Source organism: Falco punctatus, assembly GCF_963210335.1.
Source record: "Falco punctatus genome assembly, chromosome: 3".
Taxonomy (NCBI): domain Eukaryota; kingdom Metazoa; phylum Chordata; class Aves; order Falconiformes; family Falconidae; genus Falco; species Falco punctatus.
In genome coordinates this window covers 11,578,594-11,598,331 of record NC_137582.1, presented here as the reverse complement: position 1 = coordinate 11,598,331, position 19,738 = coordinate 11,578,594, and the positions used below count along the sequence as shown (strand labels likewise).

At 42.9% G+C, this 19,738-nt stretch overlaps 1 protein-coding gene across 5 annotated transcripts in view; it reads left to right on the top strand.

The window, feature by feature from the left end:
* FBXL7 (F-box and leucine rich repeat protein 7) overlaps window positions 1-19,510 on the top strand; it is a 374,313-nt gene extending 354,803 nt beyond the window's left edge. For all 5 annotated transcript variants that reach the window (XM_080377779.1, XM_080377780.1, XM_080377782.1 and 2 more), the window contains 2 exons: window positions 11,011-11,622; window positions 16,431-19,510. In XM_080377779.1, the coding sequence (XP_080233905.1) occupies window positions 11,011-11,622; window positions 16,431-17,167 (1,349 nt within the window). In that variant the 3' untranslated portion in view covers window positions 17,168-19,510. The remainder of the gene's footprint in view (window positions 1-11,010; window positions 11,623-16,430) is intronic.
* The last annotated feature ends 228 nt before the right edge of the window (window positions 19,511-19,738 follow it).

Here is a 19,738-nt window from a genome sequence, read left to right as displayed (position 1 = left end):
TTTACTTGCATGGATGTACATCTGATACTCCTCAAATGTCGGAGTGCCATATGCTATTGCATATAAATAGCAATCTGCAATTTATACCTCACAAGTCAGAGACACAGCAAGTGGGACCTCGGACGGCAGGGCTGGGTTTTGGAGGATGGATAACGCACTGCTTTTGCAGTTGTAAGTACCATCTGTTTTGACACAGTCCGGGACTGCTTCACGCTGGTGGTCAGGAATCCACGTAATGTAGTGCACGTGGGCTTGAGCCAGATTCATTTTGTAGCGGAGGAAAGCTGCCAGTGGCTATGTCTCTTTCCCAGCTTAACTCCCAAATTTCCCATAATCAAAACTTTAATCCTTGTGGCTCCGAAAAAGCACTATGTGCTTGCTCAGTGCATCGTTGTATGAATATTGTGCGCGTTTGTAACAGAAGAGGGGACTGCTGACTGTCACTGCAGGGCTTTTATAACATGGAGTGTTTATTATGAAAAATCATCTGCTTATGTGTCTTTATTAGCGAGGTGTTGGTGAGTTAGATTGCACTGGTGTCCTTGGTTTCTGCTTTGGAGACCTACGTTTCTTTTCTTTCATCCCTCCAAAGCATTCCTCTCACCCGGGTCCCAAAGACGGTTTGTTGGGGAACTGGCTTTTGCCAGCTCTTTCTGAATTTGTTCCTTTGTCTGTAAGCATAGTGGCAGCATTGTGGATTTGTAAGAAATGTAAAACTGTGGATTAAGTGTTTTTCTACCACTCCTTCAGTAAGCCCTGGAGACCAGCTTTGCTTTCTCGGTTTGGCCACATGTCAAGAGGGAGGAGGCATGCAACTGTAGAAATGAGGTATTTGCCTGCAAAACAAGAGAATGCTTGCCGGGATGCTAGCAGGTGCTTTTGAAGGAATCTCATCCCTGGGAAAGAAAATAAATTGGGGAAAGTGTAAATGGATCTGAGCTGACAGGGAGCAGGTGTTGCAGGTTGGCCTTCAGTTATGCTTTGCACAGCTCTGCTGATTTTCTGTTATCTGTGGCCATCCTACAGATCCAGGCAGAGCTCTTGATGAAGTGCCCCCTAGTCTGCAAAAGCATTAGTCTGAGAGTAAACACTTTGTAAAGTGATTTGTAAAGCCTGGGAAGGTCTTACCACCTTGGTGTAATTTTCCTACAGGATTGTAAAGAACTCACCTTGCTCACCCTGGAGTAAGCGATGGCATGGTGCCTAATTGAGCAGTTTTTTGCAAAGACAGTTGTCTCTCTTTTCTATTGGCAGCATTTTTTGTTGTAACTACCACCCTGTTACCCATCACTTAGCTGGTAGAGGAATACATCATCTGCTTTGATGTACGACTCCTCAGCTGGGACACCGGGTGGGCACTTGCAGGTATCTCACAGACAATCCAGAAGGAGCTGGGCCGAAACAAGCTGAGTTAGGATTGCTTTACCTTCTGGTTTGTTTTGGGGTGGGGTTTGCTTTTTTCAAATCTAGAGGCCGGTTCTTGTGCTTTGTACAACTCTGTCCCATAATTTGGAGGGTTGCCTCTTATCAGATTATCAGCAAAGGCTATGTTTACAAAGCCTGAATTTATTTGAGGAAGGATATTTGGACTATTCTAAATTACATTGATTTAATGAATATTTAGCATCTAAACTTGACTGTTAAGAGAGGAGCACAGCTTTGTGGCTTTAAACCTCTTGCTACTGTTCCTTCTTCTGTTTAGCCTACTGCTTACCATTTATTTCTCCAGTTTTGGAGGTCAAATCCTCGATCCCCTGTTAATCGGAAAGTCAAGCATTTCTGAGAGTTGTGCGCTTTTAAAATGCCAGTATTTGAATACGAAAACCAATGTTCTTTTACATGAATAATTCACTTTTGGTGAATGTGCTGGAAACAGCCATTCTTGGGGGAATTACTTGTCTGATGAAGTTTGCTGCCAACTGGATGCAAGTCATCTTAATTACACAACAAAATGATTATATTGTCAGCTTTTCCCAGAGGCAAAGCATTCCTCTGCTTTGTAAATTATTTTCCGTTTAGAGTAATGCACATCTACCAGACCTACATTTCAGGGTTCTGCAGGTCCTTTTGGTTTTGATCCACGTGAACAACTGGGGATTTTGAAAATGTTTCCCTCCCATAAATGTATGTCCATCAACTTATCTTGAAGTTCTAGAATAATTTGAAATGATACATCTTTTATTCCAAATTATTTCATTTTTGAAAGGTGAAATAGTGGAACAGCTACACCTGACTGGAGCAGCTGATTGGATTTCTGCATTTTGAAGTTGGGAGCCATTAAGCGTATGTTCCAATTTTCCGTATAAATTGCAAACATACATTTGCATCAACATGAACTCCATGTCAGCATATCATTCAAAGACAGAGTAGGATCTGTTTGCCCCAGCTCAGTGTCACTCTAAGCAACTTGTTCTGGCCACATATGTATAGCTTGAGAGCCAGCATTGAGCAATGTGCACTCATTTTACCTGTATTTATGTACAGTGGGTTTCAAATGGAAAATGAAGATCAATACATAAAAAAGTAGAACATGGAAATGTAAATGTAAATGTTGCCTAGTCGGGCAGGAAAGCGTTTTCCCTGACAAAATTTTGACCTTGGGGTATGTCAGAGTAACTCAAATGAAAAGGCAGACTATGGCTATAAGCCTGAACCAAGTGGTTCTCTGGATGAGTTGGGAAGGTTTTTTGTATTCACCAGAATAGGGTTCCTGGGTTAATTAAGACTTTCTAACAGCTTGTCAGCTACAGAGAGGATGGCAGGCTTTTTAGTATGACTTCGAAATTAAGTAAACTTGCTATCTGTTTGTTATCTTAAACTTTTATACAGAAGTATGTAGAAGATGCTTAAATATAAACATTTTGTAAATGCTTATTATCATTTTAACCACAATCGGTTTGCACATTTCAAAGCAATGCATTGAACAGCAAAGAACTGGATCCCCATAGGTGTGGTAAATCTGAAAATGGAAATGCAATAAAAATGAAGTGCAACTCATCCAGTCCACTGATAATCCAGTCCTGAGAACCCAGCAAGGCACAGGATGCCTCTCCTCTAGGTGGTACAGGTGAGGTTGGCAGGTGGTAACTCAGAATCTGGAGGGGGACAGGGGGTTCTTCACTGACCAGTGGATTCATCTACACTAGCATTTTTGTTCAAATCAAAGCTCACTTTTGAAATTACTCTCCCTAGTCCCTGCTTACTGTGTTTTAGCTACCACCACAACGTATATGAACGCAGCCACTTTCAGGTGAAACTAAGGAAGAAAATATGTTCTGCGGGAAACTCAAAGCACCAAAGGCAAACCCTACTGAGCATTCAGGTTTGGGGATTAAAATTAGACATTGTCCAAAAACTAACACCCTGTTCCCAGGCCTGAGGATGTTGGGTTCTCAGCAGTAACAGCTTTGCTCCACAGAGCTCCTCTGTCTGGGCTGCGGTCCTTGCTAACGCAGAGATAAACTAGCTCAGATGGAGGAGCTCCCTGGTGTAAGCCAAGGAGTTGGGAGAGTATCTGATCTGAAGGAGTTTAAGAAAGGCTTGTACTTAAGCATGTATGGAATTCACTTTGGGGTTAGATATTTACTGAATGTGGAAAGAACGCACCATCCCATCTATCTCTATGTAATTTCCCAGCAATGATGCACTGACAAACCATTTTCTCAGAACTGATGTGCTAGTATCATCAGCAGTACCGAAGCCAAAATTAAGATGCTTTGACTTCATAAACTAATAGGTGGATTAGTTTTTTCTTCTTTTCTGCTAAGTCTTCATATTTTTAGCTCCGTTCAAAAATATGGGGATAAAATTCTTGCAAAGTGGCAGGGGACAAAGACAGTAGGGGGAAAATTAATTCCAGCTTTTGACAAATACATCGTAAGGAAGAATTATTTGCTTAATAAAAATGTAACAATTACTTCCCTTGCAGTGCTGTTTGACTTTAAGCATCTAGTGTGAGTATGCCAAGAATGCAAGATCAGGTCTCCAAATGTACGTGGAGGAGTTTATAGACTAGAGAAAACTGGAGCTCAACATCACAGGGAAGTTACACCAGTATAATCTAAGGTGTAAAATGTCACACAGAAACTAGTATGAAATGGCTTCAAATTTAAGTTACCATATCCCTCTTCCACACGGCCTTGTAACAGTGCCTCTAGTCTTGTACAATAGGTGCAATCTTTTATTACATTCTATGGGAGGTTTTTTAAAAACTATAAAAGTTTATTTTAAGTTCTGTGGAACTGTTCCTTTCAGGAGCATGTGGATGCGATTACTTCATGAGCTCCAAGGCCGCTCGTTCTCATACTGAAAAATAGAGCTTTGTTGCAGGTCTTTGCTCTCAAAAAGAGAATTGCACAACCTGCAAGATCTCACAGGATAAGAAATAAGTTTTCATGTCTGACAGATTTTTTTGTGCCTTTGGCCTTACTTTTCAATCTAATCTTCTGTGTTGGTAAGAATTAGTTGTCTGGGAGAGGGAAATACAGCTGTAATCTGTCTCAGGTTTATTTAGAATTTTGCATGTCTATTTTGAAAACAAGCTGGTGAAATATGGACTAAATGAGATCATCATAAGATGGCCACTGAAGGGCAATAGTATATTGTGTAGTTATCACTGAGTATTTGCCAGCTGGGCTGCTGTTTCAGGAAGGACCCTTGAGGGACCTGCCCTGCTATACCTTACCGTATTCATTAATAGGATGTTAGGCTTCCCATCCCTCTCCAGAAGCCATCTGTTTGAACTGAATTGAGACACAAAGCTACCAATATACAGGGGAATGGGTTAAAATGTATGACACTGAACCTGCAGTGTATTTGGAAAACCGAAAACGAGCACGATTTGAGAAGGTTGCTCAGTACTCAAAATGCTCTCGAAAAAATAGAAGATTAAGGAGAGAGAAAACCTACTGCTCTCTAAGGAGACGGGTGTGGGGAAGATGAATAGATTATATAAACATGGATGGAGAAACTAAATTGTCAGGCAGCTGTATGGCATATGGGAAACCGGGCAATACATTGAATCACATACTGAGCGCATCATCCTTCTGAGACTGTTGAAATCTGGAAGGTTGACAAGTGGTTTTCGTGAAATACAGGTGAGAAGAGCTCCACCGCAGCTGCTGCGGGTGAGGTGCAGTTGTGTGTGGTGCTCAGTCCAGAGCATTGTGTTTTAAGAGAAACACACAGAGATTGGGGAAAATTTAAAGGAAAAACTAGGAGAAACTGTGAATATTAATACTGTGACTAGGAAGATAGGGCTGAGGTTTGAGCAACTGCATGTGAGAAATCCTTGGAGGAAAGGTGGAAACCTCTTGTTCTTTGCAACCACTGGGAGAAGGGTAAGAAACGGCTTCTTGTATGAGTTGGGCAAGAGGAAAAACTTGGAAACTCGATATGGTGACAGCACTGGAACAGGCACCTCAGTGAGCTGAGTAATAGCTGTCCCTGGAAATTAAGAACAGGGCAGACGTGCACATCGGAGATGGTTTAAGTGTACTTGGTGTACTTGGAGAGAGACAAGAGAGCTCCTCTAACTCTGTTTCTCATTCTGTAGGTTCTTGACTGTAATAGGATGCAAAATCACGTAGGTATCTCCACTGAGCAACCCTTTCCCTACGGTATACTTGACTGCTGCAACCCCGCGGACATTTGCACAGTGAGCTTCGTTTCAGCTGCCTCTTCACTGTCACAGGCTTTCTGATTCCTCCCAACCTCCTGGAGCTGGAAGGAACCAAGGTCCATAGTGTAACTTAGCCTGAGAGAAGTGACTGAGGATGTTTGCAATGTGGAAGACACACTCTTTTGTAGGTGTTACTTTTTCTGGGACTTGGTCTGTGCCCAGGGGCTTAGAAAGCAAATGGCCCTGTTGTAGCCTGCTGTCCTAGCTAACTCTTTTTCCCAATCTCCTCTAAAGGCACACAGCCATATTTGACATGTCTGTCAAATTCACAAGTCTCTCCTTGAATCAGCCTGCAATGTGCCCCTTGCAGGAGCCGGTCAGCTGTTTCTATTCCCCTTTGCACCATAGACTGTAGCTGCTACAACCATAAAGCTCCACTTTCCCTGGTCTCTGTAAAAGAAGTACTTCCTTGGCATACACAAAGCTGATGTTATCTTAGTAAAAATGTGAAGTCTATACCCACATTGCACTCAGTAAAATATGTAATATCTACACAACACTTACTGAAGAGATGCTAAGTACATGTGGTTTCTCTACTATGCATAAATGCTTTTGCACACATCATTTTGCATCTAACTTTTTGACAAAAATAACAACAGCTTTTTATTTTTCTCAGCTATACTGACTTTTCAGAGCCTGGACATAGTTTGGTTTAATTCTTGCCTTAGTTTTGCTAAAAAGCTTAGTGATGACAGCAGATGAACACAAAGAATCCTTTTTAGTTGTCAGATAAGAATCTGAAGTTTGATTGATATTTACCAAAATTTTAATTTTAATTTTGTTAACTTGAGGAGCTCGGTATAGGAATCACTTTAAAAAAGGCACACCTGCAATACCATAGTGAAAGGTGCAGTTGAGTGGAGTTAAGCTTTAAGCATGAAAAATGGTTCAGTCTTAAAAAGTACACGCTGGGGTCCAGACATCAAGTGTCCCATGTCAACGTGCGTCACTGGACTAACAAAAATACAGCATTGTTTTCTCTCTCTAGTTCTGAAATCAGAGATTGCATTTTGTTGTCAATGTCAGAAGGAGCAGAGACTAGGTCTTGGTTTAAGTCACATATATTTAGAGGCTCTTTTCCCCTAGATAGATGTATGTATGTATGTATTGGGAAACAAACCGGGGAAGTGGAGGGAATCCGTTGAAATAAACCAGATTCCTAATGGAATAAAACTCCTTGCAGTGCATTTTCTCCCTCTGTGTCAGCTTTTATAGTTCTGTTTCTGGCACGCATCTTTTGAGATTTCTTTAAAGATTGTTAAGAAATTTTCTCTTACATCAACAAACAATTTTCAGAGCCTGAGCAAAGCTTTAACAAAAAGCATCTTGCACAGAAGATTAGTAACCAGGGAGGCAAAGGGGCAAAAAAAGGTTGTAGGGAGGGAAGTACAGGGCTAGTTTGTAATTTGGTTTTTGCTTTCTGAGATCACCAAAATGCAAAGCTGCACTTCAAGCTCGTAAACAATTGGGGTTTTTTTCAGGAAAAGAAATGCTTGTATAGGGCATGTGCGTGTAAAGAGGTGTATTGAGAACTGTAAGCAGTAACTTAGTTTGCACTTGCAGGGTTGCGTTTATTAATGTCATGCTGTCATTAAGTTGCCCTGTCTCAGACTGACAGCCTGTTAGCTAGTGCTCAGTGAATGGTGAAGAACAACATTTGAAGAGAACCCTTAGAGCTTCAGATAGTGCTATAGGAAACCCCTCCCAACAATGCTTGAAAAGCCTGGAAAATGTACAGTAGACCAAGCGTTTTGCTGAAGCTTTAAATGCTAGCAAAAAGCTTTCCAAGTTTTTACTGGCAAAAAGCTCCTGGACTCACCTGCTTTTTTTTTTTGCTTTTTTTTTTTTTTTTTTTTTCCTTTCCCCTTAGGGGTGTACAACGAACAGTAAGCAGGAATACCTCTGTACAGAGTTCAGCTGAGCTACCAGCAGAATTCCTGACTGAGAGCATATTGCATTACAGGCTCAGCAGACCAGTAATGCTCTCTCGACTCTCTTGTTTAAACATAATGACAACACTACAGTCTTTTTCCAAAATACTTTGGGGTGGGGAGACAGGGTGCCTGCATGTGTGTATGTATGTGTCTGTCTGGAAGTCTGTGCCCCGAAGGTGGAGGGAACAAGCTTCACATGATGCACCTTCAGGACTGAAGGTAAAGGAAATACAGGATGCACATCTGGAACTGCTATAGTAATGACAGAATTAAGACAGCAAGAAACAAGCACGGAACATACCCATAAAACAGAAGGTCAAAGCTTTTTTAGCTTTAGTTCGAAGTTTAAAACCACATTTTGGTAATTCATTATGCACCTAGAATGTCTAATGAATTGATCATTCACACAGTGCCCAGGAGTGAAGAAGGAATGCCACTTTTGAACCCAAAGGATTGGAGATCAGCCATATTAGCTGGGTGTTTTGATCACCAGGGAAAGGGAGGAGAATCATGGAGTATTACATGCTTTTTTATACTTAAGCAGGAATGAAAAGTAGGGAAGAATGTAACCCTGCAGAGATTTTTAGGTGTTTTCAACAACAGCTGACTAAAAATGTACGTTTTCAAACTATGCTGGGACATTGTCTTACAGGAGGTAATCATTCCCACAGTACTAAAAATTGTTTGTAGCAGATGTTAAAAAATTAAACTTTTTTGCTTTTGCTTTTTAGTTCCATCTATTTTGCAGTGTAGAAACAAGTGTTTGTTCTGTGGGGTTTATTTATATAATTTTGTTTTCACTTTTTGTGCTGGTTCATGTAAAAAACCAAACAAAACCCAACCAAACAAAAAGCAAGCCCAAAGCAAATTAAAATGTAGAAGGAGAGAAACTCACAATACCAAATACATGTGGTAGTGGAAGGTGTATCCAGCATTTGAAAAAATGTGTATTCTCTCATATTAGAAGCATCCTTGTCCTAAAATCTCAAGAAAAGAGCGAAAAGTAAAGGCTTCAAGTCTGGCACATCTTCTGCACATATTTAGCTTCGGGCACTGTCGCTGCTTTTGGCAGCAACGCGAGGGAGGTCAAACACACAGTAAGTCCTTGCAAAAATTAATCTAGAGGACTGTTGCCTAAGTGGTCTGTGGAGACAGTGCTGGTCTGCAGAAGCCTGGTTGCTGGTGGTGTTTTGGCTTTTTTCTCCTCAGCTGTAAATCTCATTTTTAAGATACCAGAGTATACCAGACCCTTTCCAAATAACACTGCTCGATGCAATTATTTGCAATAGCTGCCAGGGCAGGTATTAGGAGGTCTCAAAGGAGAGCAGAGTGTCTGCAAAACCCACTCTGCATTAAGATACAGTTCTTGCTCAAAAATACACAAATCCCAGGGTTAGGTCCACATAGCCATAGCATAGACTCAGAAGCCTTGAAGAAAGTGTTTTGCCGTCACTTGCTGAAATACTGAGTTTCTGCCTAAGTAAAACAAGATACAGAAGAGGAAGGGGGAAGGAGCTGGGTAATGTACGTTTTTCCTTCACAGTGCGAGGCGATGATTTTGATCTCTCTGCAACTGAACTAGGGGATCTTGGGCAAGCTGCTGGACTTTGTGTTTTGGGTTCTTCAGCCAAATAGTTGTGCGTCTCTCCCTTGCAGGTGAAAATGCAGGCTCATGACATTTCACATGGTGAAAATGCAGGCTCATGGCTGCTACTGTTGCAGGTAGTGAGATCAGACCATGCCTGTGTTGGGCCAAGTAAAAGTTTGATGGGGAGATTCATGTGTAATACACTGATCAAATTAATCTAAAATGTACTTAATATAAAAACTCCGCCTAAATGCAGATTTGGGCTGGTTTGTTTAATGCATTTCTGGCTCTACCCTGCTTAGCACACGTCTATATTCTCACAGTCACAGAGTTGTGGAGTCAGTGTTACTTAAGGAGGCAGCTTTGCACGCTTTCCTGAAATGTCTGAACACTGAAGTGATAGCAGATAATGTGATGTGGAGGAAAGTTTGGTGCTCTAAAACCGTTGTTCTTACTCCATTCATGATATTTTTTATTCCACTGGGCACTAAATTGTGGTTCCTGTATTCATCTGTGGATGGTGCTTTCCTCCATAAAGAATTTCTGTTGAGATCAGTACTGAGCTGTCAGAGGTGGAAGGAGTGAGCTCAGCAGCAGCATTCATCTCTCATACACTGGTTGCATCTTGCGTAGCATACTGCTGAAATATCTCAGAGTCTCTAAGTTTATAGCCCATGGCAACTGCTTGACTATCAGAATTACATTCTAGTTTTCTTCCAGTCTTCTGCTTGCTTTGCTTGAAGAGATGGGAACAGTGGAAATTACTTGTAGGCAATGATGTCAGCACAGAGGGAAACGTGTTGAAATAATCTTACAGCAAAGGCAACCTCTCTTAGTAGCAGAGGCCCTTTATTTTTGTGCCTGCTTTTTGCCAATGAAGTGAAATAAGGAAGGTACAGAAGTAACAAATTGTAGGGGAGAGGTATTTTTGGGTTGACTGCTTCCAGTGTGACCGTTAGCCCTAGCAAAAAGAGCAGTAAGTGTTGTGCAATAGCTCTGTAACAAGTTTCCAGGCATGCTCTTTCTTTGCCACTTACTTTCCTGGGCTTGTTTTTTCAAAACTGGAGCTCACTTTGGTCTGTTGGAACGAAGTGCTTTCTGCATGCACGTGAAGAGGCACAGCCAACCCTCCTTTGAGAGCTAGTCGCTGGGCTCTCGGTTGAAGTGCTGAACCCCCATTTGCATGAATGAAAAATGAACTTCTTTAGTGACACAATGAAAGTAAGTGTACAGGGTTGCGCTTTTCCCATCTGCCCAGGTCTGGTGAAGGAGGCAGCATTTGCCTTGTGAGCTCTTCTTTGGCCTCCTGCTGAATGGCTGAAGGAGCTGAGATGCAAAAGACCACGGTATTCCTCCCCTAACAGCTCACAGCTGCCTAGGTGGTGCCAAGGTTATGGGCAGTTACTCTGTCAAAAAAAAGCCTGTGACTCAAATGTACTTGTTTTTTTGCAGTGTTTAGTTGAGAGTGTAAAGAATTAAAATCCCTTGACTTCCACTGCTGTCTCCTTTTCATTACAGGGCTCAGAGCTGCAGCCCCTCCTTTGCTAGTACGGCTTTGACAGTGCAGCTAGGGGCACATCTCTGTCATGTACCCAATGCTAAGGTGAACAGTGTTTTCAAAGTATACGCTACGATAGATTTTGAAATATGTGTTTCCTCACTCAACTGGTAAAAAATGACCGCTTAAGCCCCAACAAACCCTGAAGCCCATCATGCTCCATTAACAAATGGGCTAGCAGGGTGCTGTGCTGTGCAGAGGGCTCTGCATCTGCGCACCGCTCACTGAAATCATGTGTTTTGTCTTCCAGACTCCGACCTGAGCATGCGGACGCTCAGCACACCCAGTCCAGCATTAATATTTCCACCAAATTCCCCTGGCTTCCAGAATGGCAGAGGGTCATCAACATCTTCGTCCTCAGTCACTGGGGAGACTGTTGCCATGGTCCACTCGCCGCCTCCAACCCGTCTCACTCATCCTCTCATCCGGCTGGCGTCCAAGCACCAGAAGGAACAAGCCAACATCGACCGGTTGCCCGACCACTCCATGATCCAGATATTCTCCTTCCTGCCCACCAACCAGCTGTGCCGCTGTGCCCGTGTGTGCCGCCGCTGGTATAACCTTGCCTGGGACCCCCGACTTTGGAGGACTATTCGCCTGACCGGCGAGACAATCAACGTAGACAGGGCTCTTAAAGTGCTGACCCGGAGGCTTTGTCAGGATACACCCAACGTATGTCTCATGTTGGAGACGGTAATTGTTAGTGGCTGCAGGCGGCTCACAGACAGAGGACTCTACACCATTGCCCAGTGCTGTCCAGAACTGAGGAGGCTGGAGGTGTCTGGCTGTTACAACATCTCCAATGAGGCGGTCTTTGATGTTGTGTCACTGTGCCCAAACCTGGAACACCTGGATGTGTCAGGTAACGGGAAATATTTCAATACGGATGCCTCTGATCCTGAAAGCCTCATGCCTGTCAACCCCCTCACCCCACAACTGCACACTTTCCCTTTCTGTGTTGTCTTTCCAAGTGGGAATGCCAGTATCCTATAACGCAGTGCTGGTGAGACAGGCACTGCTAGAATCTCAACGCCCCCAATGCCAGCAGCACGTCTGGAGTGGCCAGTCCTCTTCCAATGGAGACGAGCTACCAGGGGTGGCCCGTTCAGATAGCGCCAGTACTTTTCATAGATTTTTGCACAAAGCACCCTTTATAAGGGCCCATGTTGCAATCAATGCTGTGGTGAAGGCTGGTTAATTCAGCAAAATTTTTTTTATCTTTTTCATGTATAGAAGTATGTAAGTTATATGGACATTATATATATAATTTACATAACTGTAATATGATAAGTGACTTGAGGAGGAGCTCAGAGTCAGTGCTAGGCTTTAGGCTGGGTTATAAAGATCAATTGTCATCCCTAGCTAAACTTCAAGGTCCCCTTGTTTCCGTTGCTATTTTAATGAGACTTAGCTAGCTTGGACTTTTTTTATTTTTTTTTAATAGTGTATATATTTGCTTAGTGGCTTTCTGCTTTTCCTTTCACCTAGTTACAATGTATCGCTGCAGCTGTTTAGATCAGCAGAAATGTTTTAGACAATTTTCCTCCATTGCACTGGGGAAACAAGGTATTTTTTCCCCAAGGTCAGCCGCACAGAATTTCCTCACTGCAAATAGGTTGGCACTTAATGGAAAGGATATAGCCAAGCAAAGCACTGAAGTAAATTTGATGTTTGATACTTAGTTTGTGATCTCATTTGTTATCAGTCTAATGTTGTTATTAATCAGCTGGACCAGATTTGCCATTGCAGAGGTACTAATGGCAACAAGCAAGATGAAGAGGGGATAGGAAGGAATGCTTTCAAGTTACTGGTACCCACATAAAGCAATTTTTCCAAGTCTACGCTTTTTTTTTTTTTTTTTTTTTTTTTTACTGATTTATCCAACTCTTCTACCTAATTTTCCTAGCATGGCAGAACGTCATGAAAGGCATCAAAGCAAATAGCCACAAATCGGAATTACTCGCTTTTTGTGATTGCTCTCTGAAACCGCCAGGTGATAAGGAGTCTCTGCAGGACTCCATGGGAGTCCTGTCCCATGGAGTCTTATTCGCAATGACCTTGCATATGAATTACTTATTGTCAGTACACACTGACATTAGTTCGAGATTGCTAACCACACATTCAGGTTGAAGCATCTGCAACACCAGGAGAAAACATATATGCCCGTGTGGTTCAGACCTAGAGCTATGTACCACTTTGAAGGCTGGCTGTATCCCTGGCATATTTATGCTTTTCTTATTACACCCTCTAGGACTGTAGGGAGAGTTAAGTGGCTCAAGTATCCTGGTCCTGGAGACACAGGACAAACAGAATTGCTGAGCAGAGGGTGAACTGCCTTGGCATGCCAGTCTGTTAGCTGACACCCTGAGTGCACCTGGGGGCTTGTAGGTGGTTGAAAATACTTTGGTCCACAGCTCCTACTGACAGATATGCTATAGACCAAAGGTGACGTTTTCAAAAACAGGGAAAATGAATAGATGATACCAAGTCTTGAAATAGGTTCTTCATTTGTGGTTTCCCCAAGCCTGTTACTTTCAGACCTAGAAGATGGTGTCTGTCCCTAAGAGCTCATCAGTTTGGTCCAAAGTGTGTAGAGGGCAAGGAAAATAGCCATCGTCCTTGAATTTGTCCTAGCAGCAGGACAGGAAAGTAATATTAATCTCACATTTTTCTAAGTTGTCCTTTCATTTGGAGCTGGCAAGGGGGAAATCCTGGTTTTGAACATGCTCAGAAGTTGGGGTTTTTGGGTTCAAACATGGTTTTTGCTGCATGTGCCTGCATATGAAATAAGGATAATTAATCTCCGGGGTCTTGCTTTTAATCCAATTTTTTCATTCTGGTGTGGTTAATTTTGGAGGATGTTTTGGAAGTAGGGTTCCATTTTCCTCTTCTTCCTTCTGCAGTAAGAAGGACAAGACTTGCACCTACACACTCAAGCAGTTCTCAGGAATGAAGTGGTTCACTGGTTTGGTTTCATACCGAGCAAGAGAAGTTGGGTAGAAGTGCTGGGGGATGACACTATGCTTGTAGCTAGTTAATTAAAACCCACTTCACAGTTGTATATTTATTTGAATCCCTCTCCCTCTTGGATGGTTACTTGGCAGCAATAACGTACCAAAATCTTTAATGTCAAAACCAGATGTTGATATTAACTTTAAGCGTTTTCCACAATGTAAGTTCTGTCACTGCGAGCATCCGCTTTGTGGGCAGGTCTGAGATATCTCTAGAATTTGGTTGAGGTTGACTGCAAGTTGTTATCTAACACGTTAGCCAACATTTTTTTCAATTTGTTTGGAAGTTTCTCCTCCCTTTTAAATATCAGTTATACTTACTTATGGAAAATCCTTTTACAAGATAGTTGTTTTTACATTTTTTTATTATTTAGGACAAAAAAAAATTGTTGCAGACCCAGGAACCTGTCATTTTGCCTAAAAATCAGGCAGTGCTATATCAACATGGACTTTTTTGTCTGGTGAAACCATTTTGAATATCCTTCCCATTAAATATTTTACAGTGTAGCCAAAGTAACTAGAAAAGGCGATGCTGAGCTTGTCAAAACAGGGATCACACGCTGATCTACGTGACTCCAACCCTGCTGTGAGCCTTCTGACCCATTCATTTTACAACTGTGATCATTAAAGTGTTCTTCCTTCTTGGATCCTCAGCAGACAGAACATTCTCCTTGGCCTCATGAACCCTTCCTTCTCACTTAGCCAGATTTTGAAATTGAATTCTGGTCAGCATGTAAAATATCCAAACCGACTCCTTAACCCAGCAACCTCCTCAGGCAAATGCAATAGCGACAGCTATGTCAGGTCCAGCAGACCTCTGCCTAGGTGCCAGATTCTTCTGTGCAAACCCAGCTCGAGGATGGGGAGTCCTACGGTGCATTTTGTATTGCCTACTCCAAAGAACATATGAGAAGTGAAATTTTGACACCATTAGTATTGTACTGCTTCTCTTTAGAAAAAAATCACTTATTAAGCGTGTATGTAGTACTTATTCAAAGGCAAACATATTTCCAAAGATTGTGCCGTCACATAGACAGATCTACAGCACAGTCTGAAGAGGAAATAGTAGCATTCAGTTTTAAGCAGATGTTGTTCGTTGAACAAAGTGCTTTGCTCGAAGGTCCCAGAGCTCCTGCATGACCTGTGGACGATTTGTCTATTCCACTGTGTGAGGCCTAAGGTAAAAAGTACAACTCTTCAAATAAATGTGAAGCCTAAATTAAAGATCCAGCTGGAAATTCGAATGATAAATGTAGAAATCAAATTGCAAGTGGCAAAATGGTTCAAGTCCATATCCCACGCTTCTTACAGCATTTGTGTGAGCTCACTGGATTATGTCAAGGGTTTTTTTTTCCTTGTTCTTAAGAATGGAAGCATAATCATACCTTCCATTACAACTCTGAATGAGAACCTGTTATACCAAGTGGTATGGGTTTGGGTCATTCAAGCTTTTGAGGTGGTCTCCATACATTGTCATGCTCCTTACTTCCAGACTACAGGATTTCTGCAGCATTTCTGATACATGGAGCTCTAAGGTCATTATCCTAACTTTTCTGGCTTTTCATGGGTCACTTCATCCCTGTTGGCCAGTGTTTCAGCAATACAGAAAGCTCTTTTTATCCCTACCTGAGGCCGTGTCTTCAGGCATAAGCTGCAGAATTTGTCTGAGTGGCATTTACAGCTGAAACTGTTGGGTCTTGATCACTAACAGGTAGACCTTCCCTTCTGCCTTGCAGCTGTTTGTAGCTATGCTAATGCAATGTGCCCAGCTGAACTTGGCACAGATAAGAATTTCCCTTCAGGAACCTGAGACTGCCAGTTTGCAGTGCAGCAGAAATAGCAATTTCCGAAAAAAAACCTTTCATTCACCACCGTGCACAGAGTGGAGGTTAAAAATGGTGGAAGTCTGTGAGCATGTTTTTCCCTTTAACTTAGCTCTTTTACCTTTCCGTGCAAGATCTGGTGTTTCTTCTCTAGTCTAGTTACCTCATTCATGGCCAGACATCTGCACTTGAAACAGTCCTTTTCTGCATCTGCCCATGTCCTCCCATGCCCTTCCAGTTCTTGGCTCCTGCTGACTCTCCCCATTCTTCTTAGGTTATCCAAATCTCCACTCTCTGCAAGCACATAGTCTTGCCATAGTTTTGCATCCTTCCCACATTGCAGGCTTGGGGCTGGATTCACATCTGCTCTCCAAATGCTTTCTGGAGGGTGGGTGGGTTTTGTCTTTTTTGTAATGAGTTGGATGCGGAAAGAGCCTCTGATGTTGGTTTGCAAGCTCAGCCAGTCAGCAATGAGACTGCCTCTGATCAAAAAGCTGCCATTTTCTCAAATTGTCACTGGGTTTATATTGCAGTAACAGATCACAGACTGTCCCTAGATAAACCTAGGACCATCATTTTACATTTAGGATACAGACAAAACTGGTCTGTCACTTGGCTGATGCTCGAAATCCCAAAGCAACCTCACTGACTCCAGTGGAGTTTGTTATTTCCTCTGGGGTACAGACACAGGACAGCAAATCCAGACTAGTCAATCAGGATGGTTCTGCTCTTGCAACAGCAAGATATCTTCATCATGCGATTTCATGCTCATCTTTGTGGTCTTGCTGTGTGATTTGATTTTACTGCTTGCTTAAATTCACTGTTTTTCCACTTAGGCTGCTCCAAAGTAACGTGCATCAGTTTGACTCGCGAAGCCTCCATCAAGCTGTCTCCCTTACATGGGAAACAAATCTCCATTCGCTACTTGGACATGACAGACTGCTTCGTCCTGGAGGACGAAGGACTGCACACCATCGCCGCTCACTGCACTCAACTGACCCACCTGTACCTGCGCCGCTGTGTCCGCATCACCGACGAGGGTCTCCGCTACCTGATGATTTACTGCACGTCCATTAAGGAACTGAGCGTGAGTGACTGTCGCTTTGTCAGTGACTTCGGCATGCGGGAGATTGCCAAGCTGGAGTCGCGCCTCCGATACCTTAGCATCGCTCACTGTGGTCGGATCACAGACGTGGGCATCCGTTACATAGCCAAATACTGCAGCAAGCTGCGCTACCTCAATGCGCGGGGCTGCGAGGGCATCACGGACCACGGTGTGGAGTACCTCGCCAAAAATTGCACAAAACTCAAATCACTAGATATCGGCAAGTGCCCTCTGGTCTCAGACACCGGCCTGGAGTTTCTAGCCCTCAACTGCTTCAACCTGAAGCGCCTGAGCCTGAAATCATGTGAGAGCATCACTGGGCAGGGCTTGCAGATTGTAGCTGCCAACTGTTTTGACCTGCAGATGTTGAATGTGCAGGACTGCGATGTGTCTGTGGATGCTCTGCGATTTGTTAAACGACATTGCAAGCGCTGTATTATAGAGCACACCAACCCTGCCTTCTTCTGAAAGGACACCCACACCTGCCATTACAATGCAGTATTAAAAACACTGATGTATAAACACACACTCCCATATTCAGTAATGCTGTCTTTTCTATAGCTCATGGGAGTCAGCTTTTCTTGTATGTTGTGGGTGGGGGGGGGGGTTCTAGAGGACTATTTTGTTTGCTTTTTGTATGATCACTTGTTAAGGTGCAGTGGGTCTCCATGGAGAAGCTGCCTTAATGCAAAAGCAATGAGCACTCAGCGTCCCCAGTGGGGTGCCATTTCCATAACAGCCGTGATCTTGTCCCAGGCTGCAGTAGCTACCTCCAAAGGAAATAGCACATAATCCCTCCTTTGGAAATGCTACTAAGCTGTGTCAAATACATCTGAATTCCAGCTGTGCTCATGAAGCTGACTATGCAATATGTGTCTGTGTTCCCCAACTTCTTCCAATATGGCTGATAAAGCATCTTGTTTCCAAGTAGTATCTTGGTAGTCATCCATTGTAATCCCTCAGGAAATACTGGGCAATGTTCTTAAACGTACTTGATTGAGGCAGAATAAAACCTGCTGGCCATTGCTGAGCCCTCCGCTGAGTGGCTCTGGAGACTGTGCCCATGCATGGATTCTCTTGGAAAGCCCACCTCTGGGTCACTCAAGCATTATCACTACTTGCCTTCATTTCTAAATCCACCCTCTCCTGCATGTGCCGTACCACCCTCCGGTAGCAGATAGGGACTCCTGGGTCTGATAAGCAGTGACATATTCACCTGAGCGAAGGGAACCAGATGAGATGTCGGTGGTCTGGCAAAGGGAAAACCCAGCAAATCGGCCTGAGAAGCTGCTGTAGTTCCGCAACAAGCTGAGGTAGCACCGTGGTACGCCAGGTACTCTCTGAGGCATTGTGGAGCAGCTTGCACAGGGCAGTCCCAATTGCGGTGCTGTGCAGCTGTCACCAGCAAGTCTGTCTTTGTCCCTCCACCGTACCTCTTCAGCAGCCACGGCACCACTGCAGCTGACATTCCCTGAGCAAACCAGGCGTGTGTGTTGAGGGAAATTCAGTGTGTGCCTTAATACACGTAGAAACCCAACCCTTCTCTGTGGCCTTCCAGTTCAAAGGACAGACGGCTGATCTCATGACTTCAAAGACGTTAGCCTGATGTTAGATAACACCCCTGAGGACAGAGGGGCTTAGAGTGTTATTCACATTAGATTTAGATTTTGTGAAACCTTGTCTGTGTGTGTTCCCTTAGGCTGGAGGAAGAGCTGCTGTTCAAGAAGGAATTGAAACACCAGCATTGCCCTGTGACACTGGGAGCCCCTGGTACTTTCGTGGTCACTCTTGCTCGTGCAAGAGCAAGAGTGGTTTGGAGGTTTCCCCATCTCATTGCCTCCTTCCCCTGAGCATTTGGTCATTTCATGGTTACTTTCTTCACAATTTTCTGGCAGCCATTTCTCTGCATTTTCTCATGTAATGCTCAGATCCGAAAGCCAGACACGTTAGGGGTGATGATATTTTCAGGCAGGCCCCCTGCGCCTGACTGACAGGTGAATTCATACGTTCAGCTCAAACACTATAAACGTCTCAGTAGAGAACATGAGAAGGGAAGCACCATGTCTGGTTTTCATAAGCAGTAGTTCCATCATCTCCAGACAACACTAATAAAACATTGATATGAAGTGAAAATCCATATGCTCGAGAAAAATACATAACTGCTGAGGAAATACTTGTAGCAATGCTCTCTCAAATTACAAAAAAAGTAATGGTTTGGACATGTCCCTGCAGAGGGAACTTGTCCTGCTGCTGCAAAAATTTTTGTAACTTATGTATGTGCCTCCAATTTTCAGTTTCTTAACATACAGGATGTCATCAGCTCTGAATTATAAATCAGATTGTACTAAAGCAGAGGACCTTAGAAAATGAATTTGTCATTGCTACTATTACTGGTCAGTGACTAATAGGGGGTGATACCACCCTTGGCCAGTTAATATCACTTTGATTTTCCTTTCCGTATTTTTAAAATTAGAGATTTTCCTCCAGAAAGTAGTACAGTATATTTTATCCGAGCCAGCTATACTCTCTGTTTATCTTTTATCTCAAAATGGCCCCAAGGATAATTAAATGTTAAGCCCATTCCTGAGGATGGTGGGATTTTGAGCCATTTGCACTCATGAAATATAAGGCCTCATTAGTAACATTTAACTGTTTATTAAAAAAAAAAAAGCTACTTTTCTGGCTATGCTAAATTGAGTGAATAGTGCTACGTGGTTTTTAAGGTTTCTAATGTTTAAATTGGCCTGTACTGTACAAATCTCACTATAAAGCCTTAATTTGCTACCAAGAAATAAAGCAATATATTGGTAACTGACGAGCATGCATCATCATTTGCACTAATTGATTAACTTCTGGCAAAAAAAGAAAATATTAATTATGTGTAAAACTTTTCTTGAAAGGTAGGTAGGTAAATGAGCACATCAGCCTATCAGGTAGGTGGATGACTATTGAAAAAGGGGGGAAAAAATCGTCACGGATTATGACCTTGATTATTTGTCTCTTTAAAATTTGATTTTGCCTCACGTGGTTCTTCTTCAC